Below are 17,035 nucleotides of genomic sequence, written 5' to 3' on the forward strand. Positions count from 1 at the left end.
CTTTGCTATGCCAGTGTTATCTTTAGCAATGTGAACATTTACCTTGTATCATTAAATTTTTTGTGTGTATAGGCCAACAAGTAAGAGACCCTGGACTATGTAGATGTTTGAACAGTATCAGGTTCAGTATAAAATATGGGGACTTTTAAAGTTGAATGAATTCATCACCATTTGTATCATGGGTCATTATCAGTTTATGGAGGGTTAAGAGTGGAATGTAGTGGATTGAATTAGGTGTCCCCCATTAACTCATATGCTCTGAATACTTGATCCCAAGCTTATGGGAATTTGGTAAATGGAGACTTGCTTGAGGAGTTGTGCTTCTGGGCTGCTTTAGGGGTGTTATAGTCAGCTCCCCATTGCTAGAGTCTCTTATCCACCTGATGTTGGCCAGGATGTGATGTCCACCACTTTTTGCTATGACATTTTCCCCCTGCCATCATGGAGCTTCCCTTAAGACTGTAAACCAAAATAGATAACTTTCCTCCCATGAGCTTCTTTTGGACAGGTATTCTGTGCCAGCAACATGAAGGTAACTGCAACACATGGCCTCATTTCAGCTGGGCAAATACATATAATTCTTTACATATAGTTAACAGAAAACCAGATGAATTATCATTGTGAAGTATGCCTTCCATAAAACCTGTATCCAAATAATTTCGGGGAGGATAAAAACCAGGCAGCTAATAATCCTATAAAGAGTATTGAATTCTTTAGCTGTATGATACAATAAATTAGATTTTGAAATGTATTAGAATTGTAATCATTTAAGATACATAGTTTTTTTGTTGTAGGATGTAGGAATAGGGTCTGATTTTATATTTCTGGAGAAAGTAACATAGTAAGTAGAAGAACTAATTATTCAAAATGCATTACCTATTTAATTATTCATACTACTTTTTAAACTAGATAGTCTAGAGCTGGGTGTGGTGGCGCACACCTTTAATCCCAGCACTCAGGAGGCAGAGGTAGGAGGATCACTGAGATTTTGAGGCCACCCTGAGAATACATAGTGAATTCCAGGTCAGCCTGGGTAGAGCAAAACCCTACCTCAAACAAATAAACTAGATACTCTATTTAAACAGGAAAATGATTTTAGGGATACATATATAAGATTTTTTATAGTTAGTACATTTTTATCCCTTTTTTTATTAATTAGTTTTGCATTCAGCAAATACAGTCAGTTTGGTACCATTATTAGGCTCATCTGTGACCTAACCCCTCCCCATAGCCCCTCATTGTTGAGGTATATGGGTCATGCATTGTGAAGTTAGCCCACGGGTATGGGTAAGATAAATGTCTCTGCATATCATGACCCAACATGTGGCTCAACATTCTTTCTGCCCCTTCTTCCGCAAAATTTCCCTGAGCCATGTTGGGTTCATTTTTGGTATGCTTCAGTGATGAAGTGTTGGGGGCCTCTGGGGCTCTCGTTCTCTGATTTGGTAGGAGTTGATTTTTTTTTTTTTTTTTTTACTTCAGTATTGTAGCGGTCACTATTGGATTTTTTTTTGTTGTTGTTTGTTCTTTGTTTTGTTTTGTTTTTCAAGGTAGGGGTTCACTCTAGGCCAGGCTGATCTGGAACTCATTATGTAGTCTCAGAGTGGCCTCAAATTCATGGCAATCCTCATACCTCTCTGTTTCCTGAGTGCTGGGAATAAAGGGATGTGCTACCATGCTTGGATCACTAGAATCCAATTAATGACCTAAATTACTACTGATTTCAGTTAATTGAGGAGGTTTTCTTTTGTGGAATACTCTATTATCATTTACAAAAAAATGTCACCTGTTTTTATATGCTGCCTAAGTACATGGTCATGGTACACTGGCTAAAATAAACAAATGAATCAAGTAGAGAGTAACTTCATAAATGGAAGCAACAGAAAAAGAAAGGACTGGCTGGAGAAATGTCTTAGTGGGTAAGGCACTTGCCGCCAAAGCCCAGGTTTGAATCTCTAGGACCCGCAAAAGCCAGTTACACAAGGTGGCACATACATCTGCAGTTCATTTGCAGCAACTGAAGATCCTGCCACAACCAATCTCTCTCTCTCTCTCTCTCTCTCTCTCTCTCTCTCTCTCTCTCTCTCTCTGCCTCTTTCTCTTTATCTCCTTTACCAAATAAATTATATATATATATATATATATATATATATATATATATATATATATATATATATATATACACACATGAAAGAGGAATAAAATCATAGAAAAGTGAATGGTAAAAGAGAAAGAAGGAAAAGAAAAGGAAGGAAAGTATGTGTCTGTTCTCATAAAGTCTGCATGATATTGTGTGTTATTGTTCAAGATGCTACTTAAAATATGATCAGGGCTGGAGAGATGACTTAGCAGTTAAGGAGTCTGCCTATAAAGCTAAAGGATCCTGATTCGATTCTCCATGACCCATGTAAGTGACATGCATGAAGGCCATATGCATCTGGAGTTCGTTTGTAGTGGCTGGAGGCCCTGGTGCACCCATTCTCTCCCTCTCTCTCTGTCTTTTAAATAAATAAGTTAATTAATTAAAATATGACAAGAAACTCTTTACAAAGTGTTCCATTAGATCTTCAAAAACATTATTCCATAAATGAGAAAAATAGCACCTCAATCACTAGACATTTTATAGAAAACTGTTTTATTTACATTTAGACTTAACTTTGAGTCAAACAATTGTTGAGTAATGACATACTTTTCTAACTTTTTTGTATTAACCATTTTTATCCAGCATATGTTCTATTTACTAAAAGTTTTAGGTTTGAGGCAAGCAATGACAGTTCTACCTCTCAGCTGTGCAGTGAAGTGCAGAGACACTGAGTACTATTTAGACCATAAAAATTGATGATTCTAAATATTTAAGAAAAATGCCCATCTCTAATGACAATATTCTGCTTCAAAATTGTAGGTCATCTCATAAAAACAGATGGCATCATCAAAATTTTAAGCTTTCAACATGTACTTTAGTTGAAAGCCATATCAAAATTTAAATGTCTAAATAAATTTAAATTCATCCAAATGTTTATGGAACTGCCATGAAATCTTGGGAGATATGCAAGGTTCTGGGAATAGAGCAGTAACAAAATACATTAAAATTCTTATTGTGGTGCTTATATCATAGTTTTTATATATGTAAAAGAGAGCAGTAAGTCCTACTTCTTGCAATTTTAGTTAGACTAAATGAATTTATTTTGGCATAATTATTGGATTATACAAGGAGTTAGATAATTATTAATTATCCTTTTAATATTCTTTAGGCTAAGATGAAATAGCTCCCAAGAAGTTAATGGATGCTAATATGTTCAGAAAGAAATCTCTTCATTTTTGCTTCTTTTCTGATTAACATGCAAAATAAGTAATGACAAAATAAAAATAAGCATACAAGGTTAATGTCTGAAAGAATCATGGCAGAGTAAATGTAAATAACAGAGCCACTTTTCTTTGTCCTCATTAACCTCTAGTCTCACATCTTGGATCATCATTTTTGGAGATGATATAAATCTGTGACCCAGTGTGGCTGGCTGTGACTGTTATACACAACATAAGTATTAGTGATTTTAACAAATTAATTGTATTAATGTCTTAAGACTCTAGTAGAATTTTACTTATTTAATTATAATCAGTGATCTTTGGTGAGATGATTTTGGTGAAAACATTCGACATACGTTAATTGAAGAAAAATTGCATAAAATTCAATACTACTTTTTATAATATTTATATATTTACTTACTTATTTGCTTATCTAAGAGAAAGGGAGAAGGAGAGAGAGAGAGAATGGGTGCACCAAGGCCTCCAACCACTGCAAATGAACTCCAGACACATGTGCCACCTTGTGCATCTGGCTTATGTGGGCCCTGGGGAACTGAACCTGAGTTCTTCGGTTTTATAGGCAAGCTTTTCAATCACTAAGCTATCTCTGCAGCAACTACTTTCTTAATTAGCATCATTTTTTTACTACTTCTATGTTTAGCAACATCTAATGTCTTGTATTTAAACATGAATAACATCCAAAACACATAGCAAAAAACAATTATTCCTAAGAGAAGAGCTAAAATTCTAAAATTAAAGAAAGCTCAACAAAGCAAGTATGGGTGGAGATATAATTATATCTATAATTGCTGACATATATTATAATTATATGTATATAATTATAAACTTATGCATACCTACATAATTACAAATATATTTCTTTTTTTTTAAAATTTTTATTTATTTATTTATTTGAGAGCAACAGACACAGAGAGAAAGACAGATAGAGGGAGAGAGAGAGAATGGGCGCGCCAGGGCCTCCAGCCTCTGCAAACGAACTCCAGACGCGTGCGCCCCCTTGTGCATCTGGCTAACGTGGGACCTGGGGAACCGAGCCTCGAACCGGGGTCCTTAGGCTTCACAGGCAAGCGCTTAACCGCTAAGCCATCTCTCCAGCCCTACAAATATATTTCTATAAATAAAATATAACTATGAATAAATATATACTTATAATTCTATGTAAATAAATCACATCTATATATGAATTTTTTGCTTTTTATCAAAAGCATGGTCTTAGAACATTTATTATATAAAAATGTTTTATTGGAATGCATGAGAAGTTGTTTGACTACGTCTATTCTGCCAACATTTAATCTTTTATTTTTCTTAACTTTGGGTTTTGAAGAGGCAATTTCACCATATAGTTTTTTCTTTAAATTTTAGTTTTTAAAATTTTGCTTTTGGCAGAACAACTTCAGCCAAGTATGTAAGGAGAAATGATGTCTTATTATATTTTTCACTATGTGTAAATTTTCATAACTGTAAAAGATAAACTGCAATAAAAAGTTTTTGAGTTACACAAATGTAAATTAATGCTATCTCATATGAATTATACACAGAGCAACAGGAGATATCTTTAGATAAAATAAGGGTAGGTTTATCAATGGTGTTCCACTAGAACCAACACACTACTCAACATGGCAATTATGAAAATTATTTTCAGTAGGAAGATGCTGATATTTTCTGCACATAAAAATTTTAAACTCCTCAAAGTGAACTTTCCTTCACATTTAGCTCATATTTTCAGTCACAGACTATGCAAAAACCTAATCATAGCAGGAAGAGAAAGTCAGGAGAACAGAGTTGTGAGGATATTTTTACCATTTATATCTTATTTATATAGGACAAATATTTTGTTCAACTTAATTGAATAATAAATTATGTTGACTTCACAGGGTACTTGGAAATGGATTTCAAAGGAAAACATACTTCTTGTCTCATTTTATAAAGTATGTGATGCAGTGTGTATCAAACAGAACTGTTCATTGGTGAAAGTAGAATCAAATCAGACTTCAAAGAATGGGACATACTAAAATTTTGTCTTGAAAGATGATGGTGGAAAACACTGAGTAAACATTAGAATAGGGATTCCACTGAAATATGGGAAATATACAAAGAAGTAAAGATTAAAGGATTCAAGGGTTTAGAACATAATCTGTAATTTGATAAAATATGAATTAGAGGCGTAGACAGAGAAAACATGTGTAATATAATTGTATCCCTAATGCAGGAGGGTCACCATCAGCAATGTTCAGTTTAGATTAGAAAAGACAGGATGGAAGCAATGGAGCAAGAATTGAATTTTCACGTGGAGTCTCTGGGTCCTCTGTTGATTCTTGTGTAGGTTCGAGTTGTGTGTGTGTTTTATGCTTGACCACTAAGTTATGATTTTATTGAAAAGGATACTATTTTTTTCTGTATTCAATAATTCATTGAATATGTGTCACATGAGCAGATACTTAGCACATTTTTAAAATCAGTACTATTGAAAACTGAGTGGAAAAGCAATTAAATATATTTTGACTGTGCTACCCTACAATGTACTTCTAGCTCATGAATTACAGTGAAATTAGGAGCTGCATATGGCTGGGTGGACTGTCTCCCTGCTCTGACAACCTGATCTTGGATTTTAATGTAATGTGTCTTGTTGAAGTATTGTCATTAATGATTATTATAGTTTCTAACATTTTTAAAAAAAAAAACCTACAAAATTTCTGATAGAAATTGTTCACATGTAGGAAAAACAAACAAACAAACAAAAAAGCATGCCAGATGCATTTAGCTGTTTAAAGGAGGAAAAAGACAAAATAAAAGATATCAAGTAAATAGCTCCACGATTGAAGACACTCTTTTCTACTTTGTAACCCTGTTTTACATAGTTAGGAAAGATGTGAATTTTAAACAAAATATGAACATGATTGAAATTATAGCCAGGCTGTGATAGGTTGAATGTATGTACTACATAGATTCAGGTGTTTTATTAAAGTTTGTACCTTGAGTCTTCAGCTGCCTGGCTGTAAGCTATGTTACTGGGGGTAGATCCTGGGGTACAGCCCTAAAATGTGTGTGGGGGTATATCTGATTTTCAGCACAAATTTATGCAAGGAAGTTTGAGCTCCGCCTGGGGTCCCTGCTTGTTGTCCATATGTGCTTGTTACTTTCTTTGTGTTGTTGTCTGATGATTTCTCTTTGCTTGGATTTATGATTGGGAGCCAGCATTTTGAGCCATAGATGGAACTACCCCTTAGACCTGCAAGATGAAATAAATCCCTTTCTCCCAGCTGCTTGCTGTTGCTTCTTCATGGTGAGTGCTTCCCTTGTGCAACCATCCTTTTCAGCTCTTCTTCCTTGACATTGGAACCAAGATTTCTCAAGCATCCAGTATGGACTGAAGACCAGCAGCTATCAAGAATCCCTTCAGGCCTTCAGGGCTGAATTAGACCTGGTATTGCTGAGATGACTCTGACCATGATGACTTGGTCTTTTGAATTTGTGTTCTGGAGGAAGAGTATGTATGGACTTGGTATTCTGAACTGCAGAAACCACAAAGAGTGGTAACCAAACTTCATTGACTATTGTGGTGATATTTTGAAAATGCTAAATAAAGAGAAAGACTTAACTTATGAACTTTCAAGGGGGAAGGAAAGACCACAGAAAACTTCCTGGCATAAATGCTGGCTAAGTTTTTATGCCCATGCCCAGAGAGTATGAGCAAGATTGCATTTGAACATAATGGACTAATGTGCTCGGTGGAAGATAGGGAATTGAGAGATATATAAGGATTTAAATTTGGAAAAAATTTAAGGAATTTTCAGTTTACTGGAACAGAGACTGGTTGTTAAAGCTCTTATTGTTAAGGATGGCCAATGGCTTCATATTGAAAAAATGGAAAGGATGCCTGAGATGATTCTACCCAGGGAAGACTGAATGGTATTCTTTTTGAAAGCAAGAAACCTTATTTTCAAGGTCACAATGTATTTTGTCTGTAAATTAAGAATATGGCTATGTGATTAATCACCTCATAATGATTTTTGAACCATGAAAAATGCATGGAAGTGCATCATAAAGTGACAATGGTTCCAGCAGGCAGTGCTCAGACATGGCCAGTGAAACAGGGTGTGATGTCTCTGGGGATTGGAGAGGGCAGTTTATGGAGCTAAATATGGACCATGGTTTGCAATGGAGTGAAGATATGTTGGACATAATAGAATTGTGCGTAAGGCTATCATGGAGAACTGCTGGCTTGGGGTTGAAGTCTCCTTGGCTACTCTGTCTAGCTAGAGAGACAGAAATTGGAAATCCATAGAGTGATTTCACTGCTTATTGGTGTCTGTCTTGAGCTGCAGTTGTTTTATTTTTGTCAATGGTTACTGATTTTTAGATTGGTCCTGTCTCCTTGTTATGTCTTATAGCAAGGGAGATGTTTACTCTGTGCAATTATATATTGGTATTATGTAATTGTTTTGACTTATAAGACTCACAGTTGAGAGAAAATCTTGAATTTCAGATGAGTCTTGGGACACTGGGCCAATCTTGAAGTTGATAAATATATATATAATTAAATAAATTAAATAAATTTAAATATATATATATAAAAAATATATAGTATATATATATTTATGTAATATATATATATATATATATATATATATATATATATATATATATATATGGAGACCTTTAAAGTTGGACTGAATACAACTTGCAGAGTGAGATAGGGATGAGTCTCTTAGGGGCCAAAGCTTGGAATGTAGTAATTTAAATGTATGTTCACCATAGACTTAGGGATTTTATTAAAGCTTATAACTTGAGTCTGCAGCTGCCTGGATGGAGGAAGTACCAGTGGGGGCAGATCTTGAGGTCCAGTCCTAAGTTTGATTAGGAGAAGAACTGATTTTCAGCCCAAATGTATGCATAGAGGTTTGAGCTCTGCTAGGATCTCTACTTGCTGTTGGCTTGTGCTTGTTGCTGTTTAGTGTCGCTGGTTGATGCCGGTTCTTTCTCTACTTGAATTTATGATTGGGAACTGGAGTTTTTACCTACAGGTGGAATGTCCCATTGGGCCTATAAGCTCAAATAAATCCCTTCCTCCCATCTAGTTGCTGGTGCCGCTAGCTGGTGAGTGCCTTCCCTCCTTACACGTACATCCATACTATTCCACTAACCCTCCTCAGCACTGAAACCAAGTTTTTTCAGCCTTCCAACATAGATGGAAGACCAGCAGCTCTCCAGGAAGCCTGCAAGCCTTCAGTGCTGGGTTGGTATTACTGAGTCGTCCAGCCTTGTGGACGGAGCAGTTATCAAATCCCTTAACTCTCAAGCCTGAAGACTGCTGTTGTCTGACTACCTTTAGCTAATCAAATAAATTCCCTTTTTAATACAATTCCATCTATCAGCTCTGTTCCTCTAGAGAAACCTAACATACAAGCTAACTTTTCTTATTAAACTTCCATATATACAGATTTCTGAACTGTTCAAGGTTGGTACCAAATTTAGCCAAAAGTGAAAACAAGAAGAAAAAAAAGAAAATACAGAACAAATGTGTGTTGTTTCCCTGACAACATCATGCACTCACTTCAGTGTGTCCAGACAGAACGGCATGACAGAATGTGAAGAGAGAACTCTGATTAAAAATAATTGTTGTGCAAGTAAGATAATTTTTCAAAGCCATTGTTTAATTGAGAAGACAGAGAATAATTATTTTTTATCACAATGGTAACGATAAATTCAAGCCACATAACAGTCTGCTGGACTCCATCATACATTCTTTTTACAAGCACTGATCTTATTTTAATTTATTAATATTTACATGTTTTCTCAGTTAGAATTGCAAATTTCCATTTCTAATAGGTACATTGTGTTTATTTTGACTTTAATAATGGTTCGAAGTATCTTAAAGATATTCATGTTTTCATAATGCTTAAATATATCTGTTAGAAATGAAACTAAAACAAAATATTTCAGTAAATTTTTAATTTTTATTTATTTATTTGCAAGCACAGTGAGAGACAGAAACAGAAGAGAGACAGACAGAAAGAGAATGGGTACACCAGGGCCTATAGCCACTGCAAATGTACTCCAGAAATATGTGCCTCCTGTGTATTTGGCTTACATGGGTCCTGGGGAATCAAACCTGGGTCCTTTGGCTTTACAGGCAAAAACATTATCCACTAAGCCATCTTTCCATCCCAAACAAAAGATTTAATATCAACCTGTATTTCATCATTAGAGAGTATCTCCACCTACACTGTCATGGAGAGTAGTACTTTAACAAATCTGAAGTATATGAATTACACAAGAATTAATGTCAACACTACAGAAGTTATATGCCTGAAATAGTTAGTGGTGTGTGATATCTGGAGATTTAATGTCATCGACACTATGCTTAACTGTTTAATAATTAATACGTGCTTTGCCAAGAAAATTATTTAAAGAGTATACAATTTTTGTTTTATTCCTCTTTAGGCAAGTAGTGTAGACTGCTGAAGTACAAGGAAAGACAAATGGGGTATGAAAATGGATATATTTTAAAAGAAGGGTAATTGTATTTAAAGGTGCATAGGATCAACGCCTGTAGTTAAATAAGAAAAAAAAAAAAAAACATAGATGTATTCTTGACTGCATTGTTAGAAACATTTTCTTTTACTTTATAGATACAATTAAGCTTGGATTTTAAAATATTCTCTGGTCATATTAAGATAGCATGTTTCCCACAGAAGCAATCCATCATTACCTTTGTAGTTAACCTTGAAGCCGACAGAGCCAACACTTTCATCTGTTTGAAGATGCAGCCACATTTGGCTTCTCATGCTCACTATCAAGTCTGGTACAAAGCTTCCAGTCAGCCTAGAAAGAATGACAAAGAAGGGAGAGATGCACTGTTGAAATAGTCTCAGCTTTCAAATTAGGCAAAATGTATTACTCAACATTTTATTTGCTTGAAGCAAAACTATCAGATAAAATTACAGGACTAAGTACTGACATAACATAAGAGAAAAACTACACAATTTATAGATCAAGGTTTATAATTTAAAAGTATCATTTCATGCATTTAAATAGGTTAGATCTTTCATATCCCTGAGGCAAGATTGCCAGATTTTAGACCATCAGAGTCTTATATTTCCTTTTGAACTAAAAAGAAAGGATGAGCTTTAAAAATCTTCTAGTATTTTCAGCACCAAAATGTACATCATTTTAACCTTTAAAGTTTCACAGAACTTTGTTCTACATATTGTGAACATTATTTGAATATTGTGCAAAACAATTACCCCATACGTGGTATAATCTCACTTTTCAAGGCTCATGTTGAGTGCATGGGGCTTAATATTATTATCTTTGTTTTAATTCATCCATTTATATGTGTTTATTATAAATAGTTCTAATGAAAGGCACATGCTGCTTATTTGATATGGCATAACTGAATCTATGCATGGATAAATGCTCTTTTAGGAATGCATTAGTTTATAACTAAGGAAGGGAAATTACTTCATGTTTCCTCTTGCATTAATAATGGTATAGTCACATATTTGAATTGAAGCTAAGGGTCATATGTATGAAAGCAAATAAGTAGACCTAAGGAAATCCTGCTGAGAAGAAAACAGAGAGAAAATGGACTCACTGCAGAGTAAATATCCACATTACAATGCTTCCAAACTAAGGGGAAAGGTTATTTTTTTAAAAGAAATACAAGAACGAATGCTTGCATACTTTATTGCTAAAACTGCCAACATGGCTGAAAAATTAATTCAGGTAAAAAATAAAGTATCCAGCTAGCTTTCTTAAATACAAAACACACCCTCAGAGAGCATTACAGAAATTATCCCCGGGTAGAGGCTCCACAATCATTGAACCAGGAAAGAGAAGCAAGGATGACCATTCCATGGATGCGATTCTGAAGAGGATTGAAAAGTGCCCTGCTCACTAGACAAATTAAAAAGCTGAAAAACTGCATTAGCAGAATGGCTGGGCCTCCACTATCCATTGGTATTCCTGTAGGGTAAGTCACTACAAAGAAACAGTAAAACAGTATGACTTAGTTTAGGGGACTTGATCATGAAGAACTTTGTGAAGTTAAAAAAAATGCCATAATGTAATGAAGAATTTAAATTATATTAATTTTCCTCCTCTCAAATAAAATGAAGGATTTTTATGGCACAAAAGACACATGTAAATATATATTATTGATATGAATACATATATAGGATATCTATTAACATACATTCCAATTAAAAGAATATACAAGCTCTATTAGATTATGGCTCAGTGATTTACTTTATTTTATTTTTATTTATTTATTTGACAGAGAAAGAGGAAGAAAAAGAATGGGTGCACCAGGGCCTCTAGCCACTGCAAACAAACTCCAGATGAATGTGCCCCCTTGTACATGGCTTTCTTGGGTCCTGGAGAAACAAACCTAGGTCCTTTGGTTTTGCAGGCAAACGCCTTAACCACTAAGCCATCGCTCCTCCAGCCCTGGCTCAGTGATTTGAGGTACTGGAATGTTGATGATATATCGATACTAATCTTAGGTGCTATAGTCAAGAAGGAAGGGTAGCCTTATAAGTATGAATGAGAACTCAAGCTCAGAGGCATAACAGAAAGGACAGTAAACCCATTATGTTATGAGCATGAGAGCTTAAGTCTACAAAATTCTCACTAGCTATTCCTCATCCAATATGGCACATGTCTATGTCACAGTCAATATTAAACAAACCATTTTATGGAGAAATCATTGGTATGTATGGCATCCATGCTTCTCAGCTCTGAGCTGTCACTTCAGCCAGAGCCTGCAGCTCAAGTTCACAAGGATAGCTGCCGCCTGCAGGCTAAACTGTTCCTATGCTAACTTACCAGGTTTCCAGTTCTCTGTGGTTTTAAAGTCTCAAGCTAAAAAAAAAACAAATAAGGTTTTCCCTGACTCAGAAGCACAAATATGGCATTGCTACCTCTCATTCTCATTAACATCAGACAACTTGAAACAGTGGGTTATCCATTTCTTTCTAATCTATAAGGCTATTAGTTAAGCCAAATGAGACTTGCCATTTGAACTGGAAGCCATCTTTTTGAAATATGGACATGAAGCAAAATGACATTTTATGTCCCTGTTTCTGCAGGAGTTTTAGCTTATGTAGCTTAGTAGCTTGTTTGTCAAAAAGTAGGAGGAGGGCTGGAGAGATGGCTTAGCGGTTAAGCGCTTGCCTGTGAAGCCTAAGGACCCCAGTTCGAGGCTCGGTTCCCCAGGTCCCACGTTAGCCAGATGCACAAGGGGGCGCACGTGTCTGGAGTTCGTTTGCAGAGGCTGGAAGCCCTGGTGCGCCCATTCTCTCTCTCTCCCTCTATCTGTCTTTCTCTCTGTGTCTGTCGCCTTCAAATAAAAATAAAAAAAAAAAAATTAAAAAAAAAAAAGTAGGAGGAATTTTAAGCTTCCTTGTAATTAACACAAGCAACCTGCATATACTGGGATATTATCACCCTGCTTATGTAAAAGGGTGAGATTGATCTCTCTACAGTCTCCTTGAGCAGATACCCTGTGAGGCACAAGTCAGTCTGGTGTAATTACTATTTATAGAAAACTTGGTTACTTTTTTCCTACATTTTTTTGTGAATGAGTCTACTGAGAGATAATTTAATTTTAACATTTTCTCTGTGCTGGATATCTTCCTTAAAACTCTGTTCCTTGCATTAAACTTCAATAGTTAATTCTTCTCAGCATCTCTCAACAATCTTGATTTAGATTCAAATGCAGTGATGCCCTACTCTATAGAACTTTGTATTCAAACCTCACCCAAGAAAGTAAGGAATGGGTGGGGGGAGGCTACAATAGGAGTCTTAAGTCATTTTGAAGTGACTTTTCAAATAATTTTAATGCATGATTTTTAATTTATTTTTTCCAAATAAAATACTGCTTTGTGTTTACTTACAGGCCAAGTAGCCTCAGTGTGCCTCCACAATTGTTCTTAAAATTCCTAATTATCAGTTCATGCTAGAATGAAGTAACAGAACCCTAAACAATTGCATGTAAAAATTTTCCTCAAGTACTAAAGTTGAATCTGAAATTAAAAAATAGCATCAGTGAAATTTGAATTAGGCTCAGTGCCTGATTTTTTTTTTATATTAAATTGACAGGATATAAGACCTTCCATTGGGAAACATTACAGGTCTATATTCCAAGGACTCATTCTGCCACCCAAACATTTAAATTTAGTTTTTGTGAAAATGTATTTAACAGGCACTCTTACTACAATGCAATCAAGAAAGATACACATGTTCTTTTGTAGTAATGGAATTTACTAAGGATGGTTAGCTGTGAAAAAAAAAACTGAATAGTGACTTTTCAGAAAAGAATAGCATCCTGAAAAAAATAACATATAACATAGCTTTTTAATTCAAAATGTTTAAATTAATATATGCCGGTTGTCAAATTTAGGTAAGAATTCAACAACTATGGCTTTAAACACATGTTTATATATGCATTTCAGAGGTGTCAATTTTCTACTTAGTTCAAAGGGATAATGTGCATGAAAGTATGTGTTCTGTGGTCTTGATGTAGCACATGCATCTTGTTCTTTATATGCTGAGCAGGTATGCTTGTGGGAGAAAATACAACTTATTTAGATACCATTGTCATGGTCTGATTACTTTTTTTAATAACAAATTTGGAAATGCTTAGCTTACTACAATTTTTTTCCTGATGAAAAATGAAAAAAATTAACAATGAAAGTATTTTACTTAGATCTGTATATGTACTAACAAACACACACCTGAACAACTACAAAAATAAGTAAATTTCATTTTTCACAGTGAAATCATAAGTGTTTTCACAATAGACAGAGATAATAATAAGAGATTGAGATTCACAATTAAGAAAACTATCCTCTAAATTTCATTACTTATTATTAATGAGAAAAATTGTATCGACATAGTTTTTTTTCCTTGTAAAGTAATTCTGAGTTCTAAGAGCATATATTTAAAACTAAATAATCAGAGATTATTTGTATGACTACTTATCTAATCTGTTTTAAATAATTCCAGCTGTCAATTTGATTTTCCTTGATCAATGTAAGTTATAAGGGGAAGTTCAGGATGAATATGTGTGCATGTGAGTATGTTGATGTGTGTATGTGTACACATGTTTGTGCATACATGTGTGTATTTGAGCACAGGCCAATGTGTATATGTGTGCATGTGTGAGGACATATGCTTGTGTTTATGTTTAAATGGGTGCACATGGACATGTATGCTGGATTCTTATGCAATCCTCAAAAGACTATAGTCTGATTTCTCATATGTGTTAACCAAAATATTATCAAATGATAAGTCCAACTTCTAATCTTTCCTAATACCATGAAGTACTACCAAGGTACTACCATGAAGTTATTAGAAATAGCAAATATTATTTTATATTTGGGAAATGTATTACAATGAAAATTTACCAAGAGATATAGAGAGGGAGGGAGAGTTATAAGTCAGCAAGTGACATATCTGAAGTACTTATTTAAGTCTATTTGCTTAGTAAGTTCCATCATAAAAAATGTTATGAAGAGAGCACTACTAATCATATCCAATTAGAGTACTTTCTTTATTTCTAAATTATTTGCCTGATTATAACCTTGTAATTATTTATTTGAATAGTATGAAAATTAAAAAAATAATAAATTGACTCATGGTTCTTGTTTGGGATAAGTATACTTGTTATTGATCATGTTATAATTTTTGATCAAATATTAATGGAATTAAATTGATAATGAATTCTATGTTTTAGAACTCAATTCTTAAAAAAAAAAAAAAAAAAAACCACTATTGAACAATTTACTATTATATCAGTACTTAGGTCAGTCTTATCTAGATAGACTAACTTACAACATTACATCCAGCACAGTTTTCATCATAGAAGTTTGAATGTAAAATGTTTCCCATAGACTCATGTATTTGAAAATAAGCCTCACACTTGGTCAAGCTTTGGCCAGTCAGAACCGGGCTGGAGGAGATGTATCACTGAGGGAAGGCCCTGTGATTTTATAGTTCAGCCCAACTTGCCAGACCTGGGGATATCACTCTCTCCTCTCCCTCCGTGCTTCTGGGGAGATGCAATACCTGGCTGTCAGATCTTGCTGCACTTTCCCTATCACGGTGAAACTTCCCCTTAGAACTGTGAGCGGAAATTAAAATTTTGCTTACATAAATTGCTACAGGCGAAGGAGTTTGTTTCTTTGTTTTGTTTTGTTCCAGCAAAAAGAAGGTAACCAGTATAGCATCCTATGGCTACTAAATTAGTTAGAATATTGAATAACAAGCAAATGTTGAGTTCATTCTGTAATAAAACAATTACAGAAATTAAATTATGAACTATATTCTAATATAAAATGCATATTCTCATTTTCACTTAATTTTTAAAATAAATTTATCAAGAATCTAAATTGTGTGATTTTACTAAAGGTAAATTTCACCTTCTGAGCTCCAATAAACTTCAGCCTTTAAAAAAGTTAGAGCTTAGAGTTTTAAATGATTTTTATTTTCTAAAATTAACTCTCTAGCACATGACTCAAACTTTAGAGGAAACATAAATGAGTCCACAGATGAGTAAAGAAAGTGCTAAATATGTTAAATGTAGATGGGTTTTACATTGTATAGAAGTGTTGTTTAAAATAAACTTTCAAATAGACATATTAAAATATATTCTTGAAAGCTACTCATGGCACATAAATAATATGCTTCATGAACCTGAGCAAGATGAGCTCCTTGCCTGACTCTTTCCCTATGGAGAAGGGCAATGCTTTCCTTCTCTTACAGCCTATTCTTGCCAAGATTGTCTTTGAGGCAGGAGCCTATGCCTCCCACACACTTTCCCTTCATGATCTGAGATTACAGAGCAAACTGCATGAAAGGAATGAGTGTGAACCTTTATCACTTCTGGAGCAATTTGAGACAGCAATTTCATGTCTGGTGAAATTTATAATGGGAAAAATAATGAGAGAATATTTGCCTATGCTTTTGTTTCATTATTACAGGAATTAATTTTCTTTTGCATTATAAAAGTATCTTCTCGTGAAGAATTGGAAATTATTTTCCTATTTTATTGTTTGATAGAGAAGCAATGTCCTAGAATCTCAGGCACTTGGTTTCTTTACCAAATATGTCTTGCAAGAGCTGGAGTACAAAACCCATAGTGCACATTTGAGCCCAATGGGTAGCTATTTTCAGGGAACATAGGCATTTTTGAATTTGATGGCTGAATGTGCACACATGCAGTGAGGGATGTTGGTGACAAGAAATAAAAGAGGTCAATTGCAGGCAGGAGGCGACTCTTTCAAAGGTCTCCAGTCCTACCAAGGAAGGTTGTTATGGAAGTTCATTGGTCAAGTTAAGAGTAGGGAGAATACTCTGTTTAGAAATATTAGCCTGATTTATTACACTTAATATTCAGACACTTGATAGTAAGAGTTGATATTTCAAACATTGCCCTAGGCTTTTCCAATGGCACAGGTGAGCCTGCTGTTGAAAAAAAAAAATATTTTTTTTGCAAAATACCTTCCATATTCACACAAACACATACTTAATTCTGTTGTGCATACACATCCATTGGGTTCTTTAATGAAAGAATCTTAGAGTTCAAATGAACTTTTCATCTAGAGCAAAGTTTGTAAAATCTGTGAATTGGTCAGCCAGACTCTGTTTGAAGACCTGTTGGATGTATACATGGGAATCATGCTGATATGGTCACCCTTATTCCAGA

The 17,035-nt window shown here is 34.7% G+C and overlaps 1 protein-coding gene across 7 annotated transcripts in view; it reads right to left on the reverse strand.

Moving 5' to 3' along the window:
- The window catches only part of Csmd3 (CUB and Sushi multiple domains 3), a 1,124,273-nt gene that overhangs the window by 543,466 nt on the left and 563,772 nt on the right, over window positions 1–17,035 (reverse strand). For all 7 annotated transcript variants that reach the window (XM_045143269.1, XM_045143267.1, XM_045143265.1 and 4 more), the window contains one exon: window positions 10,037–10,149. In XM_045143269.1, the coding sequence (XP_044999204.1) occupies window positions 10,037–10,149 (113 nt within the window). The remainder of the gene's footprint in view (window positions 1–10,036; window positions 10,150–17,035) is intronic.

Source organism: Jaculus jaculus, chromosome 2 (assembly GCF_020740685.1).
Source record: "Jaculus jaculus isolate mJacJac1 chromosome 2, mJacJac1.mat.Y.cur, whole genome shotgun sequence".
In the NCBI taxonomy this organism is placed as follows: domain Eukaryota; kingdom Metazoa; phylum Chordata; class Mammalia; order Rodentia; family Dipodidae; genus Jaculus; species Jaculus jaculus.